At 32.7% G+C, this 14,670-nt stretch overlaps 2 protein-coding genes across 2 annotated transcripts; one reads left to right on the top strand and one right to left on the bottom strand.

The window, feature by feature from the left end:
* Nucleotides 1-947: 947 nt before the first annotated feature.
* Nucleotides 948-5,234, bottom strand: LOC109341723 (COBRA-like protein 4). The gene is made up of 6 exons (XM_019579681.1): nt 4,962-5,234; nt 4,511-4,590; nt 3,398-3,854; nt 2,637-2,784; nt 2,093-2,379; nt 948-1,271 (listed from the first exon to the last, which is right to left on the bottom strand). Exons 1-6 carry the CDS (start codon nt 5,059-5,061, stop codon nt 973-975), a joined length of 1,371 nt encoding a protein of 456 aa, XP_019435226.1. The 5' UTR covers nt 5,062-5,234; the 3' UTR covers nt 948-972.
* A 5,888-nt stretch (nt 5,235-11,122) lies between these two features.
* Nucleotides 11,123-14,321, top strand: LOC109341724. Its single transcript, XM_019579682.1, has 3 exons — nt 11,123-12,275; nt 12,318-12,471; nt 13,949-14,321. Exons 1-3 carry the CDS (start codon nt 11,123-11,125, stop codon nt 14,319-14,321), a joined length of 1,680 nt encoding a protein of 559 aa, XP_019435227.1.
* The last annotated feature ends 349 nt before the right edge of the window (nt 14,322-14,670 follow it).

Here is a 14,670-nt window from a genome sequence, read left to right as displayed (position 1 = left end):
TTTGGACTCGCCAAATAGAAAAGCTAATTTTGCCATCAAACTTCTCAATGTCAAATTTTGCAGACATTTTGAAATTCTCAATTTAGTAAGAGCTCTGATTCCACTTGTTAAGGTTAGAGCACAATGCGGAAGCACAGGATTGAATCAATTGAGAACAAAAGAGAAGCAAGTAAAGGATAAAGAAAATAACACACAAGATTTAACGTGGAAAAACCCCTCAGTGTGAGAGGAAAAAAACCACGGGCGATCAAGAGCAAAATTCCACTATGTAAAAAAGAAGAGTACAAGAAATCCTCTTATAATGATGAGGACAAATGACAATATTTTTTCTCACAAATACTCTCTCAAATGGAACAAGAATTCTCACCAAGAATGCACTCACAATATATGTGTAAATGAAAGAGATGTTGTGTGTTGTGAAGATGATTTTGAAGCTCTCTATATGTGTCCTTTTATAGGCAAGCAAAGTCTTGGTATCTTGGATATGAAGCATTGGATGCTTGGAAACAAAGCCATAAAAGTGACATAAAATGCCTTTAAAGAGAGCCATAAAATAGTCATAAAATTCTTTTAAGGCATAGAAATGAGAGGCATCTAATAGATACCGCAAGAGTTTTAGGTTAAGATGGGGTTTAAAACCAATTATATATTTCTTCCACTTTTACAAGAATACTTTAACCCATCAATGAATAGCTCCCATTGTTTAGAGTCTCAAGCCCAACAGTTGTGTAATATTATATACTAAGTATTGTTGGATGACCATTTCCCTAAGTGTTGTATCTTAGTCATAGTTGTTAAAATAATTTGTGTGATTGTATCTGATAGAAGAACCTTCTGTTTTGAGTTGTATAAAACTCACGTTTCTGATATATCTTGAGAGCTTTTCAATGAGTTATGGTATGTACTCAAAATCATGGACAAGTTGACATAAATAAAATAAAAGATTCATAATTAAGTTGCTGCTCATGTATCTCACAAATTAGTTACAACTAAATGAAAAAGTGATGTGAAAATCACATAAGCTGCCATCAATGTAATACTAGTATGTTTTATATGTGCTGAGTTTGGCAAGAAAGGGTATGAATCAGGAGGTGGTAGCATGCATTCATCACCATTGAAATAGACCCTTCTTGGAAATGCCCAACCTTGCTTTAGAGTGAATGTGTTCTTGTCTTTCTTCATAAGCACCTCAGATTGTATATTCCCTTTAGGCCCAGCTTCCATCAATAAATCATTGTAATACTTCAAGCCGTAAAACATGCCTGTATCATCTACATATACAGAGTCATTCAGGGTTAAGAAAACTCTGCATGGAGCTGTAATACACAAAAGGATAAATGCTAACAACAGTGTTTTAATTGCAGTTGGGGTGAGGGATAGTGATTGAAATTGCTGACCGCATCAGATGTTGCGACCGCAATATTATAGTTGCGGTAATCGCCACTACCGCATCACACTGCAATTGTAGTGTTAATTGAATCACAATGATATGGCTGCATTGGACTGCAACGCAACCGCGTTAGACTGCATTAGGCCACATGGATTAAAAAAATATAATTTTTTACTCGCAAAATAATTTACAATTTCACACTATAAGGCCGCAATCCGCAATGCAATGGCCGCAATCACAGTAATCACAATCGCAACCACAATTTAAAACACTGTGGTCACAGTTGTGATTACTACAATTTTGGCCGTTATAATGTAGATTGGACCGTTGCGATGTGAATTACTTTCTGACTAAAAATTATTTTTGAATTTTTTGTGGTCTGATGCATCCCAATGTAACTACATCACTATGATTCAGTATCAAGCTATAATTGTGATGTGATACAAGTGTGATAATTACCACAACTACAATATTCCAGTCCCATGTGATGTAGTCTACAATTAAATTACTGGCAAACAACATTTTTTTTTAAAAACTTTTAGACACACTATCTATTAATGAACAACCTTTTTTTGGGTTTTGTGATGTGTTGAAAGAGAAAATTATGAATATATGTTTTTCACAATATTAAAATATGAAGTTGTTGTTAAAAATGTAATAAAATTACTACTAACTCTTCTCTATCTGTTTCAAGAAACTCACTTATTGATTCATAGGGAAGAAGTGGAATATATTCAAAGCTATAGACTTGAGTAATATTGTTCAGATTGGGATGTTGTGCAACAAGAGTCCATTGCGTGTAATTCATCCGATAATCAAAGTTGATGATGGCAATCTTGACCCGCCAATAATCTTGGTAATTGTCTTTCACATGCCAATGCACTCGGACATGACACAAGTGGTGTGTGCATTGTAACAATGGTTTTGGTGTGATATCCATGTTCTTCCTAGTGTTGTTTCCATCTTCTTTTAGTATCTTTGAGTCCTTTCTGCATATCAAAGTTAGTATTATAGTTTCACAAAATATCACACATACAAGATATGTTGTCTAATACTAGGCCCGTATCAGTAACATTAAAATATAAAATTAAATAATAAATATTTATTTTGATAATTGACATAATATATTTTTATTATGGTAAATTTAAGATAATAAATCTTTATTTCCGAAATTGATGCTTCTCCATTAGGATAATCTTTATTACCGAAATTGATGCTTCTACTTGTCAGGATAAGGATAGCTTACGTGACACATGTGTTATTATTCTGACAACCACAAGAACAAGTTGGGCAAGGTGTGACTTTTTCATTGTAGAAAGCTGACAAAGAAACACAACAACTTGGGTTCTTGTAGGCAAGAAACTGAGAGTAGGTGCATGTAACATTCCAGGACACTGCATAGAGAACCATAAAATAGAAATAATTTATAATAACAATCCATTATTATTTACACTTTACCATACATATGTGTTCAGATATTTAATAATATTAATGAGTAGAATGGAACAGGTTACCATGCCATTGTGGAGATATTCTATGATTGAATGAAGAAAAAATAAAGGTATATTTAGATGGAACTGAATGGAGTTTATTTTAGTAGGTTCATCATATTTTAAATTAGTAAGGTAAGGGAATGATATATATATCCAGTCTTATCATGAGAAATATATGAGATATTTTTAGAATTTGAATGTTTGACCTCAAAGTCACTAAACAACAACTTTACCGTTACATCACTCTTATTCCTTGAATCAAAATAATGTAATAAAGGATGGCTTAGTGCACACCATTTAGTAACATCCGGGGATAGCATATGTAGGCAGCTTTAACCCACAAAGAAGATGTTTTAAGAATTTAAACTCATGAAATCACGGTCACCAAAGAATATTAACTGTTGTGCCAAATTTCACACTCTTTGAATTCAAATAATGCAATGTATTAATCTATTTCATTTCACTTTCAATTAATATAAAAATATAAGGAAAGAATGGAATTAGTTGTGCATACTCAATGCTTGAGTTTTTCTCCTGCGATCATCAGTGAACATGACAGTAGCTGGCACCTTCTTGGCAGGGCCACATGAATATCCTGGTCCTGGTCCCATCAATTTGAAATTATTGGGAAGTTTCACTGTCTTGTTAGAGGTTCCAGAGAGCCCCACACCCAACTGAAAAGCAGAGATTGCACCTGTAGGGTCCTGCCCCCAAGAAGTTAGGACACCACCCTTACAACAATTCGTATACTGCATGTTGTAAGGAGCTCCTGGTAGAAGGTCAACCACTTCAGGGTTCCTCTTGCAGCTATGTGGAATTTTCAACTTGAACTTGGCACAGTTTCCTTGTTCTTTAGCTTGTGCTCCCATCATGGCCCAGATTATTTCTTTCTTTGCCCATGTCCATCCTAGACTCCACCCAGGGTTCATAATATTCCGGTACAGTTGAAAATTAAACAATGTCACAGTGGCCTGCCAAATTTCAAATACAATTATAACGAATGAAATCATCTTCATAATTGGAGAATATAATATAACAAAACTAAAAGAAAAAAAGTAATACTGGGCTATTTTTGAACAAAGATCTTCTCCATTTTTAGATATATAAGTACATGTTTCTCAATTAATTTTTAGTTACAAAAAGTGTAATATCATTATAATTAAAAGAATAAATGTATCATTAAAATTTATATTGACCTTTATTTTGTGAAGTAATTGTCTTTCTATTGAGACACAGTATTTAGATTTAACATTTAGATATATATGTAATGTCTTTTTTTACCCTTATAAAGAAATATAAAAACAACAATGTAATATTAGAGAGAAGTCATTCTCAATTATAACATGCCAAAATTCGAATAATAATATGTGGTAAGATTTTATTAATTGTCTGGAGATATTTCTCTAAACAAGTCTATCTCCTCTAGAGCATTATTTTTGGGAAAAATCTTGTTGTATGTTTCATCTTGTTTAGATCTCTTGTAGTCATGTAAGGCCAGCAATTTATATTTTCTATTGGTCTTTTGATTTTCAAAACTTTAAAAGCATTATATGGTTTAATTTCCCTTCAAACTTATGATTAATAATCCATACAAATAAAAAATTATGAGAATTGGTTAATTACTTACCAAATAACCATCTGATGTCCAGGACATTATATCCCATCTTATTGTCACGTTCCCAATGGGGTCTAATGGATCAAATGAATCTGCACAACATAAAAGAAGTTATAATTAACTCTTTGTTTTAAATTGAGGTTGCAGGATTACAATTACTGTTTTGATCACGATTTTGGTAATGCGGCTGTTGCAGTGTCACTTTTTGTAATTAAAAGTATATTTTTAAATTTGATGTGGCTAGATAGGATTTAAATGCGGTTGAATATGAATTAATGTAGCTCAAATACAATCTAATGCAATTATAGTATGATTACATTATTGTAAGTTGATGTCACATTATAATTACGATGTAACACGATTGCAGCAGCAGTCATAATATTAAGATCAGTGAGCAATTTGATTGAATGAACAGCTTATCCAATTATTCTCAACATATGTTTACCACGTTTTGCATACTTACCAGCAGGAGATATTAGAATGAGACATAGAGCAATTAAGGCAACCAACTTGAGCTCTCGAAATGTGCAGCTTTGTTGCTGTTTACCATTATAAAATTCCATTTTTGAAAATGAAGTTCACAGATTCACTAATTGTCACTTGGGCAAGTGTACAAAAGTGCTATTGTGTTTATAACAAGGGGTGCTGCATTGAGATTAAATTGGTGACTACATATATATCATCGTAAATGTGTTGTTAAGTCCTTGTGATACATCATCTTCAACTGAAATATTCTATTCTGTCTCCATCTCTCTCCAACTCAGTTTCAGCTAGCACTCTTAGCGAAGGAGAAAGCAGGAGAGTTTTTCTGTTTGCCTCAGGACACATCAGGAAGTAACCACTCACCAGTTTTCACTCGATTCTCATTCATTAAACCATTCATTTAAAATCGATGGCTTGTTGGGGTTCAAATCCACACAGATAATAAAACCGAAAATCGATCCAAAATAGACTGAAACTGCAAAAATTGAATGCATTTGGATCGTGTTAGACTTATTTTTTAAAGACTGATTGATCCGGTCCGGATTTTGGTTTTACTTCTTGGATCCAGACTGATCCAGACTGATCCAGACCGGATCGAAATAATATGTAAAGTTTAAGTGTGTAATACTTTTAAGTGTCTTCCAAACTTATTCTTAAGCTCAACTCCAAAATTGTATCTATATTTTATTTGTTATATTCTATAACATATACTTATATATATGTTGCTATGTTTTTTGATACACTTTTTTAGAACTTAAACCAATCCCACAACCAAATAAAGAGGATTCAAGTGCTATTCTGATTAGATGTTTTATTATCAATTTTATTGTTGTGAAAGTATTATTGTTATTAATCATCGGTGGAACACCGTAACTGTTAAAATTAGTTGCAAGTGCTCATATTATTGTTATTGATATCTTATTATTTTGTTGTCTTGTTATTATTGATATCTTGTTGTTGTTGTTACTATTTTTACTTTTATTATTATTGTCTTACTATTTATTACTATTTTATGATGTTGTTTACTTATACTATAGTTGCACACATTTTAATGTTGTTGAAAATTATTTTCATTGTTGTTTTATGCTTAATATTTAGTCATTTTTATGAGTTTTGAATGTAAGTGCAATTTCAATATTTTATAAAATAAAAAAACCGATCCAAACCGAACCGAAACCACATATTATATTTGGATCGGATTGGATCGAACATCTTAATATAAACAGTCCAGACCGCATGTTAATTACGTGTTTAGACCGGATTATTTTTGCCTAAAAACCAATCCAAATGGACCCCGAACACCCCTGATGGCTTGGTTATGACTTGTGATTTTTAGTTCTACATTATTTATAAATTATTTCTTTGAAAAAGTTAATCTCTATCTTTAGTTTTTTTAGAAAATAGTAAAATTATTCCTAAGAGTCTGGTTGTGAGTTCAATTTTGGATGGCCCTTTTGTATTAGATTTTGTCTTATTCATTCGATTATAGAATCATTTCTCCGGTATATTTTATAGCTCTCAAATATTCAATTTTTCTTCATTTTCTTCCAAAACTTAATTCCCTAACATATCTTAATATCATTTTTTGCTTCAAATGAATTCCTACAATAATTCAAAGTCATGGTTGAAATTTTTGTCCATAAAACAATTTCATCCTGGAAAATAAAGATACAAAATAATTGCTACAATTTTATTTTACGAGACAAATTGGTTCTAGAAAAATCTCGTTTGATTTACTCAATTTTGTAATATTGATAACTAAATTGTCCAATAAAAAGAAAGAACAAATCATGTAGTAATTGTGTTACTCTATTTCCTAGGGAGTAAATTGAGTGGAACAAACTCTATTTTCTAGGGTGACAACTTACAAATCAACATCTATGCATATATTTATGCACATTTACAGGGCAAAAGATAAATGAACTATATCGCCATGATAAAAATGGTTATAAATCCATGTATCTGCCTTGAGGAATCTGGTATAGAGTTACCATCATGTAGTTGATTGAAAACAAATATAATTGTCAAACCCTTTATCCCCTTGTTTCTGTATGTGCTAAGTGTGCAACACATTTAAAATTAACTGATACATTGAACAAATTCGATGTAACCATTGGTGGGTCTCAATTAAGTTTTGGGCCTTTCGTCTTCCAATCCGGAGATTATCTAAATCACTCAGACACGGCTTGGTTTTAGTGGGTGTTCTGAGGTACTGGACTCGAAGGTCCTACTATATACTATGGTTTCTCGAAAGATTTTAATTTATAGTATTAATTGACTGATGGGTTGTACCTCTTTAAAATAGAGAAATTTTGATGTAACCGTATTAAACCTAATTAAACTAGAATAACATAGAAAGTGAACCAGAAAAAATGTAGAACACTACTAGCATTTTATTTTACTCCGATATAAATAAAAGATGTAGATATGTTATTTCAATATAATTATGCATAAATATTAAATATATAAAATTTTGCATTTATATATAATTATTAATTAGATTAAATACTCATTTCAGTCTCTCATGTTTTTTATATTCTCAGTTTAGTAACTCAAAAATTGGAAACCCAAAATTGTTCCAAAATTTCCAAATGAGGGTCAAATTAGTGTTTTTAACATATTTTATAACACTTGATATGAACTAATGTGACCCAAAAAAGAGTAATTTGGCCTATATTTAAAAAATTTGGAGACCATTTTGAGTTTTTCATTTTGTGAATGACCAAACTAATAAGACTGAAAAAACACCAGAGACTAAAATAAATATTTACTATATTAATTATATATGAAGTCACAGTCCAACCAGACAATTTAATCATTTAAATTAATTAAATGTAATAGAAGATCTCTTTCTATTTGATTTTGTACTTCTGTTTCACAATATTTTGAGATCTTCGTTTAAATCTTGCAAATGTTGAAAGTCCTAGTTAAGAGAGTCCTGATATACAATGTCCTAGGATAGCCTCCACAATAGAATGAGTAATTAGTCAAGGATAATTGTAAGTTACTTTTACGAAGGAATTTGTTAACCATCACAATTTTTAACTTTGATTTTCCATATATTCCCTCATGTACCCCACATGTATTCCTCATAGGGATCTTGACTAAAGTTTTGTGGTAATAAATTTGATCAAACTTTATAAATTATAATAAAAAATTCATCAAATATACTAATAGACATAATTGTATCAAAGATATAAAATAACATATTAAATAAAAATAAAATGTGTAAGAAAAGAAATAAATTTGTTAAAACGTGTTTCTCGGTTCTTTTAAAAACTTCAAGTCGTTAATGATAGAATTAGTGCATGTTTGGTAAAACTTAAATTTTGTCTATTTTTTAAAAAATAAGCTTAAAATATAAACTATGTATATTTGGCAACTACATGAAATTATAAACTTCGTTTTTGTGTTGAAAATATAAGCCAAAAGTAGAAGTTCCAAAATCATAGGTTGATTTTTTTTGTTATCTTATTTTTTTTAATTTTTTTACTTCTCATTTTACCTCATTATAACTTTATATCTCTCATCTTTTTTTACTCTTCCACTAAACTCCATAACTTTTCATATCATCATCATAACTTATTAATTTTTTGTATAAAGAGATTATAATCTCACAATTCATAAACCGAAACTAAAAACATAATCTACACTAAAAATGCTAGATAGTTCTTTTTCAGTATAAATTGTTATGTTGTCTATCGAAAATTTGTCTTCCATATTATCTTGATTAACATTTTTGATGAATATGAGTTTTCTACATTGTTATATCTTTTGTCTCAAAATTTGTATCATTCCATGTACTCTTGTTTTAAACTCAATATTTATCCATCAATTCTAAGGAAATCCAATATTAGTGAGTAGATTTAAATCATTAGATATCCCTAGAATTGATAATTATGATAGAGAGTAAGTTTAAAAAAGTTACTCGTAAGTGGATCCTCACTCATTAAATATATATTAATTTTATATTTTGTAAAAAATAAGAATTAAAGGGCACATGGGATAATACACATCTTAGGATAAAATATTAGATATAGAAACTAAAAAAATTAAGATAAGAACAATTAATCAATTAAATAATAAGTATTAGACCAAGATCACATGTCCCAACATCATGTGCGAAACTGTGTCCCCACCAATCATATTTAGCCATTTAATTTAAAATGGGACATAATTTTATATTTTAATAATTTTTAAACTACCACTATTAACATCCTTTTATCTTCTACTTTCACTTTATGCTATTATAAAACAACTCTTCAAATTATATATGAAAAGAAGTATATCTCTTCATTTTAGAAAATCATATCCTCTCACATAACAAATTCCTTTTATTAGAATAATTAAGCCCACACCGACCCATACCTTTTATGTAAAAGTTAACGCAAGAAGATAAAATCTCAAAGATGAACTGTTCTCAAAATCAAGAACCACATATCACCATTTAAAGATATTTCAATCGAGTGTAGCTCAATTCCAAGCTGTCCTCCATCAAATAACGTCTCCACATTGTAGCAGCTCTCAAATTTTATCATGGAAGGAATATGTTTCTGATAAGCCTCCTATCAAATAATTAAGCTATTAACTACTTTACTCATGAGGAAAGAAATAATATTAGAATATAATATTCATATTTTATTGATTGATTTCTTCACGAGTGAACAAACACACTATTTAAAGGGGAAGAGTAAATCCTAATATAATGATGATCATATAAGTATCATAATCTTACAATATAAGAACATTATAAACATATTAAAATAATACCAATATTTAATTAAATTTAAATAATCAACTAACATATCCTATCTTATTTATTTTCTAATGAATTTCATAACTAACATCATCATCTTACACATCCTATCATTACTGATTACTTTAACGTCAAGCTTGTCCTCAAGGTTGGATAATTAGTTCATAGATGTAATAATTTGGTCCATAAAATTTGAAAGATTATTATTTTCTTCTCCATCACATTTAATTTTGTCATCAAGATTTGGGTATTGGGTTGGTGACACAAGTTGGCCCATTTCAAGAGAATTCATTTATGCATCTGTTGACCCGAGGCCGGTGTGGGAAAGTTAGTCTACTTCATAAGAAAAATTTGGAGGTTGTGTGGAACACCTGTAATGGACTAGAACATCCAAAGTCACAAACAATTCATATCTGCTCTTCTTCATCCTTTTTATCACAGCTTGAGATGCTGCCATTTCCATATCATTTCTACAAGGAGCCAAAGCTCTTTCAACATTCCCATGCAACGGCTTGGGAACATACCAGGCTTATGTATAGAATAAGCAGTATCACTAAATGATACCAAATGATACTTTCTTAGTTGGCTTTGGCAATGAAACAACAATATAAGCGGGTTTTTGTGATGCCCTGGTTGTGGAGCTATACTTTTCGGTTTTGGGTTGTCCTAATACAAAATTAGAACCAATTGGAGGATTTGTTGGAATGTATACCTATCTCATATCCAAAAAGGAGCACTTTGTAAGAGTGTTGGGTTCACGTATTGAGCAAGAGGAGGAAGAGGATGAGAAGGTAAATAATTTGGTTATGGAGGTGGTTCTAGGGGAAGTTGTTGTGTTGGCCATTGTTGTTAAAATTGATGATATTAATCATCCTAGGGTACTCAATATCAAGCAAAGCCCAAAAGCCCAAGATGAAATCCTTCCTTTAGATTAGTTAAAAACTATTTCTTTCCCTTTTTAGAAAATTTTCATAATTCTGTTTATTCAGTTATTGGTTCAGTTTCCTTTTCCGGAAACTTTTCTGTTTTAGCTAGTTTCTTTTCTTTCTTCTTGATTCCTCTTAGTAGTATAAGTATGAACTATGGCTTAGTAGTTTAAACAATCAAGTTGTAGAAGTTCTATACATTTTATTGAGTAGTGATTGAATAAAGTTTTCCTTAAGAGGTTATTCTTCCTTGGTTTATAACCATCCTCTTCTTCATACTTCATCTTCTTCTTTTATCAATGGTTTACCATATTTTACATGGTATCATAGCATCCTTGCAAGGGTGACTCTGCTGCGCCATCTCCTTCCAAATCATCCCTGCTACTCAAGTTTCTCATCTTCTCTTTTCTTTCTCTGTTTCAACATCGATTCTGTTTTCATAACCTCTTATGTGTAGCAATGGCAAATCCAACAAATACTATTCTTGACCCAACAAATCCCTACTACATGCACCCAAATGAAAACACGGGCTCCTCTCTAGTATCATCTCTCTTGAACGAAGAAAATTATTATTCTTGGTCAAGAGCCATGACAATGGCTTTGGAAACCAAAAACAATCTAGAATTTGTCAATGGAACACTAACTAAACCACCTCTGCACGATCAAATGTTCACATCTTGGAAGAGATGCAAGAATCTGGTAGTGTCTTGGCTTAATCACTCTATTGAACCTTCAATTGTCCAGAGTGTGTTGTGGTTGGAAACGACACAAGAAATTTGGGTAGATCTTCATCAAAGATACCACCAGGGAGATATGTTCAGAATCTCTGAGCTTATTGGGGAAATTCATTCCATCAAGCAAGGTAACCTGTCTATTGCAGCATTTTTCAATCATATGAAGGGCCTTTGGCAGCAGCTAGACAATTATAGGCCTATTCCGCCCTGCCTGTGTGACAGGCCTATTCCTCCCTGCCTGTGTGAATACAAATGTGCTTGTACTATCCCTACCATTCAAAATTATAGGGAGAATGACTATGTAATATGCTTCTTGAGAGGCTTGAATGAACAATTCACATCCGTTAGATCACAAATCATGCTTCATGACCCTCTTCCTCCAATCAACAAAGTGTTTTCAACCTTGGTTCAACAGGAGAGACAAATGCAACTTGAAGACCTGAAATTTTATGGGAGTTTCTCGAGCAACTACAAGGAAACAAAACAAAAAGGAAGAGGAAGATGGGGAGGAATAATTGGCAACAGACCTGATGGAACATTTGGAAGAGGAATGGGACAAAAGACTTGCACATTCTGCCAAAGAACTGGACATACTGCTGATACATGCTACAAAAAGCATGGATTTCCACCCAACTATCAAACAAATGCAAGAAATGTCAATAACTATGCAGGACAGGCAAGCTTAGACTCATTGGAAGAACATCATGATCTTGTAGATCCGAGCTTTAAAGAAGAAAATTTTGATCCAATACTAGCCTTTACACTAGCTCAACACAATGTTTTAAAGAATTTGATACAAGAATCCATGAGCCAAGCAAAGCATAGCACGAATCAACCAACATCTAATTCCATCATTGCCACAAAACAACACATTTCAGGTAATTAACAAACCATATCTTTTACATGGATTCTTGACACAGGAGCAACAAACCATGTCTGTCACTCCTTGTCCCTATACCAAAACTTCAAGAGGATTAAACCTCTGTTGATCACCTTGCCCAATGGCAATCAAGTAATTGCCAATTACTCAGGAACTGTCGTTTTCTCAAATGATCTATACCTCACCAATGTCTTGTATGTTCCTGTTTTTAACTTCAACTTGATCTCTATATCTAAGCTTACCACCTATCTAGCATGCACTCTAATATTTACCACCAATCATTGTAAAACTCAGGACCTTCACTCTTTGAAGATGATTGATGCATCTAAGCTAGAAGGAGGACTATATGTGCTAACTGATTCTACCAAAAACTATGCTAAACCTCACCATGTTAATGCTCACATTAGCCATACTGATTGTAATTTGTGGCATTCTAGGCTAGTCCACTTGTCTCATGACAAAATAAATACTATGCAGGCTACATTTCCTTTCATAAAATGCAGTAAAAATATTGACCCTTGTGAAATATGTTACCTAGCTAAACAAAGAAAATTGCCATATTATGCTAGCATTGCAAAATCTATTACTGCATTTGAATTGATCCATATTGATATATGGGGTCCCATGTCCACTATTTCCACCTTTGGACATAGATATTTTCTTACCATCGTTGATGACAAAACTAGATTTACTTGGGCCTTTTTTATGAAACAAAAATCTGACTCAAGCCCAACTTGTTAAAGAATTCATCTCTTATGTTGATACTCAATTTAATTTGAGAGTTAAAACCATTAGAAGTGATAATGGAAAGGAATTTATTATGCGTGATTTCTATCTTTCAAAAGGAATACAACATCAAACCACTTGTGTTGAAACATCACAAAAAAATGGTGTGGTTGAAAGAAAGCACCAACACATACTAAGTGTCACTAGATCCCTTATTTTTCAATCTGGTTTGCCTCACTGTTTTTGGAATTATGCTGTGTCACATGCTATACACTTGATTAATAGGCAGCCCTCTACTTACTTGTGTAATAAGTCACCCTATGAGGAACTCTATCACACCTTGCCTGATATTGAAAACCTGAAAGTTTTTGGCTCCTTGTGTTATGCTTCAACTTTAGTCTCACATAGGAGAAAACTAGATCCTAGGTCAAGAAGATGTGTGTTTCTAGGATTTAAGCATGGCACTAAAGGATACATACTCTTAGATGTCAAAACAAATGAAGTCTTTCTTTATAGAAATGTGTCATTCTTTGAACACATTTTCCCTTTCCTCAACAATACAAGGAACACTGATATAAATGATATACCCACTCTCATCCTTCCTATTAGTGAGACAAACATACCATCTTGTCCCATACCAGAACATGATGCCTCACCTATCCATGATACCTCACCTATCCCTATGCCAATCCTTCACACTCAACCTGATCCCATGTCAACTCTGCACACTTAACCTGATCCTGAGCCTATTCCTGATTCCAACCATGCCAATAGACATTCACAGAGGATCAAAAGAACACCTAATTACCTAAGAGACTATCACTGCAGCATGGTTCATGGACCTAACATTCAGACACCTCATATAAAATACCCCATCAACAAAGCCCTTACATATAATCATCTATCTCAAAGACATAAGAACTTTTCTCTTGCTATATCCATCAGCCAAACCCCTCATCACTATGCAGAGGCCATTAAACATGAATGTTGGCAAAATGCTATCCAGGCAGAATTGAAAGCTCTAGCAAATAACAATACATGGAGACTGACCACCCTACCTAATAATAAAAGGGCCATAGGGTGTAAGTGGGTCTTTAAAATCAAACATAATCCTGATGGTTCCATAGAGAGACACAAGGCCAAATTAGTGGCAAATGGTTTTAACCAAACTGAGGGTGTTGATTACATGGACACCTTTAGTCCAGTGGTGAAGATGACAACCATAAGAGTCCTCTTATGCTTAGCTGCCCTGTTTAATTGGCATATGCATCAATTAGACATAAACACGACTTTCTTACATGGATATCTCAAAGAATAAGTTTACATGAAGATCCCTCAAGGTCTACACAACAATGATCCAAAGCTAGTATGCAAACTGGAGAAGTCAATCTATGGTCTGAAGCAGGCAAGCAGACAGTGGCATGAGAAGCTAACAAGCACCTTGATTCAAATAGGTTATGTAAAATCCTCCTCTTATTATTCTCTGTTTACTAAGAACACTAACATAGGCTTCACAACCATTCTAGTTTATGTGGATGATTTGATCTTAGCCGGTAATGATATACAACAGATAATTCACACCAAGGCAATCCTCCACAAAAAATTCAGCATCAAAGATATTGGTGAACTCAAGTTCTTCTTAGGAATGGAAGTTGCAAGAAGTGCTG

Source organism: Lupinus angustifolius, unplaced genomic scaffold (genome assembly GCF_001865875.1).
Source record: "Lupinus angustifolius cultivar Tanjil unplaced genomic scaffold, LupAngTanjil_v1.0 Scaffold_602, whole genome shotgun sequence".
NCBI classification, from domain to species: domain Eukaryota; kingdom Viridiplantae; phylum Streptophyta; class Magnoliopsida; order Fabales; family Fabaceae; genus Lupinus; species Lupinus angustifolius.
This window is presented reverse-complemented; position numbering and strand designations above follow the sequence as displayed.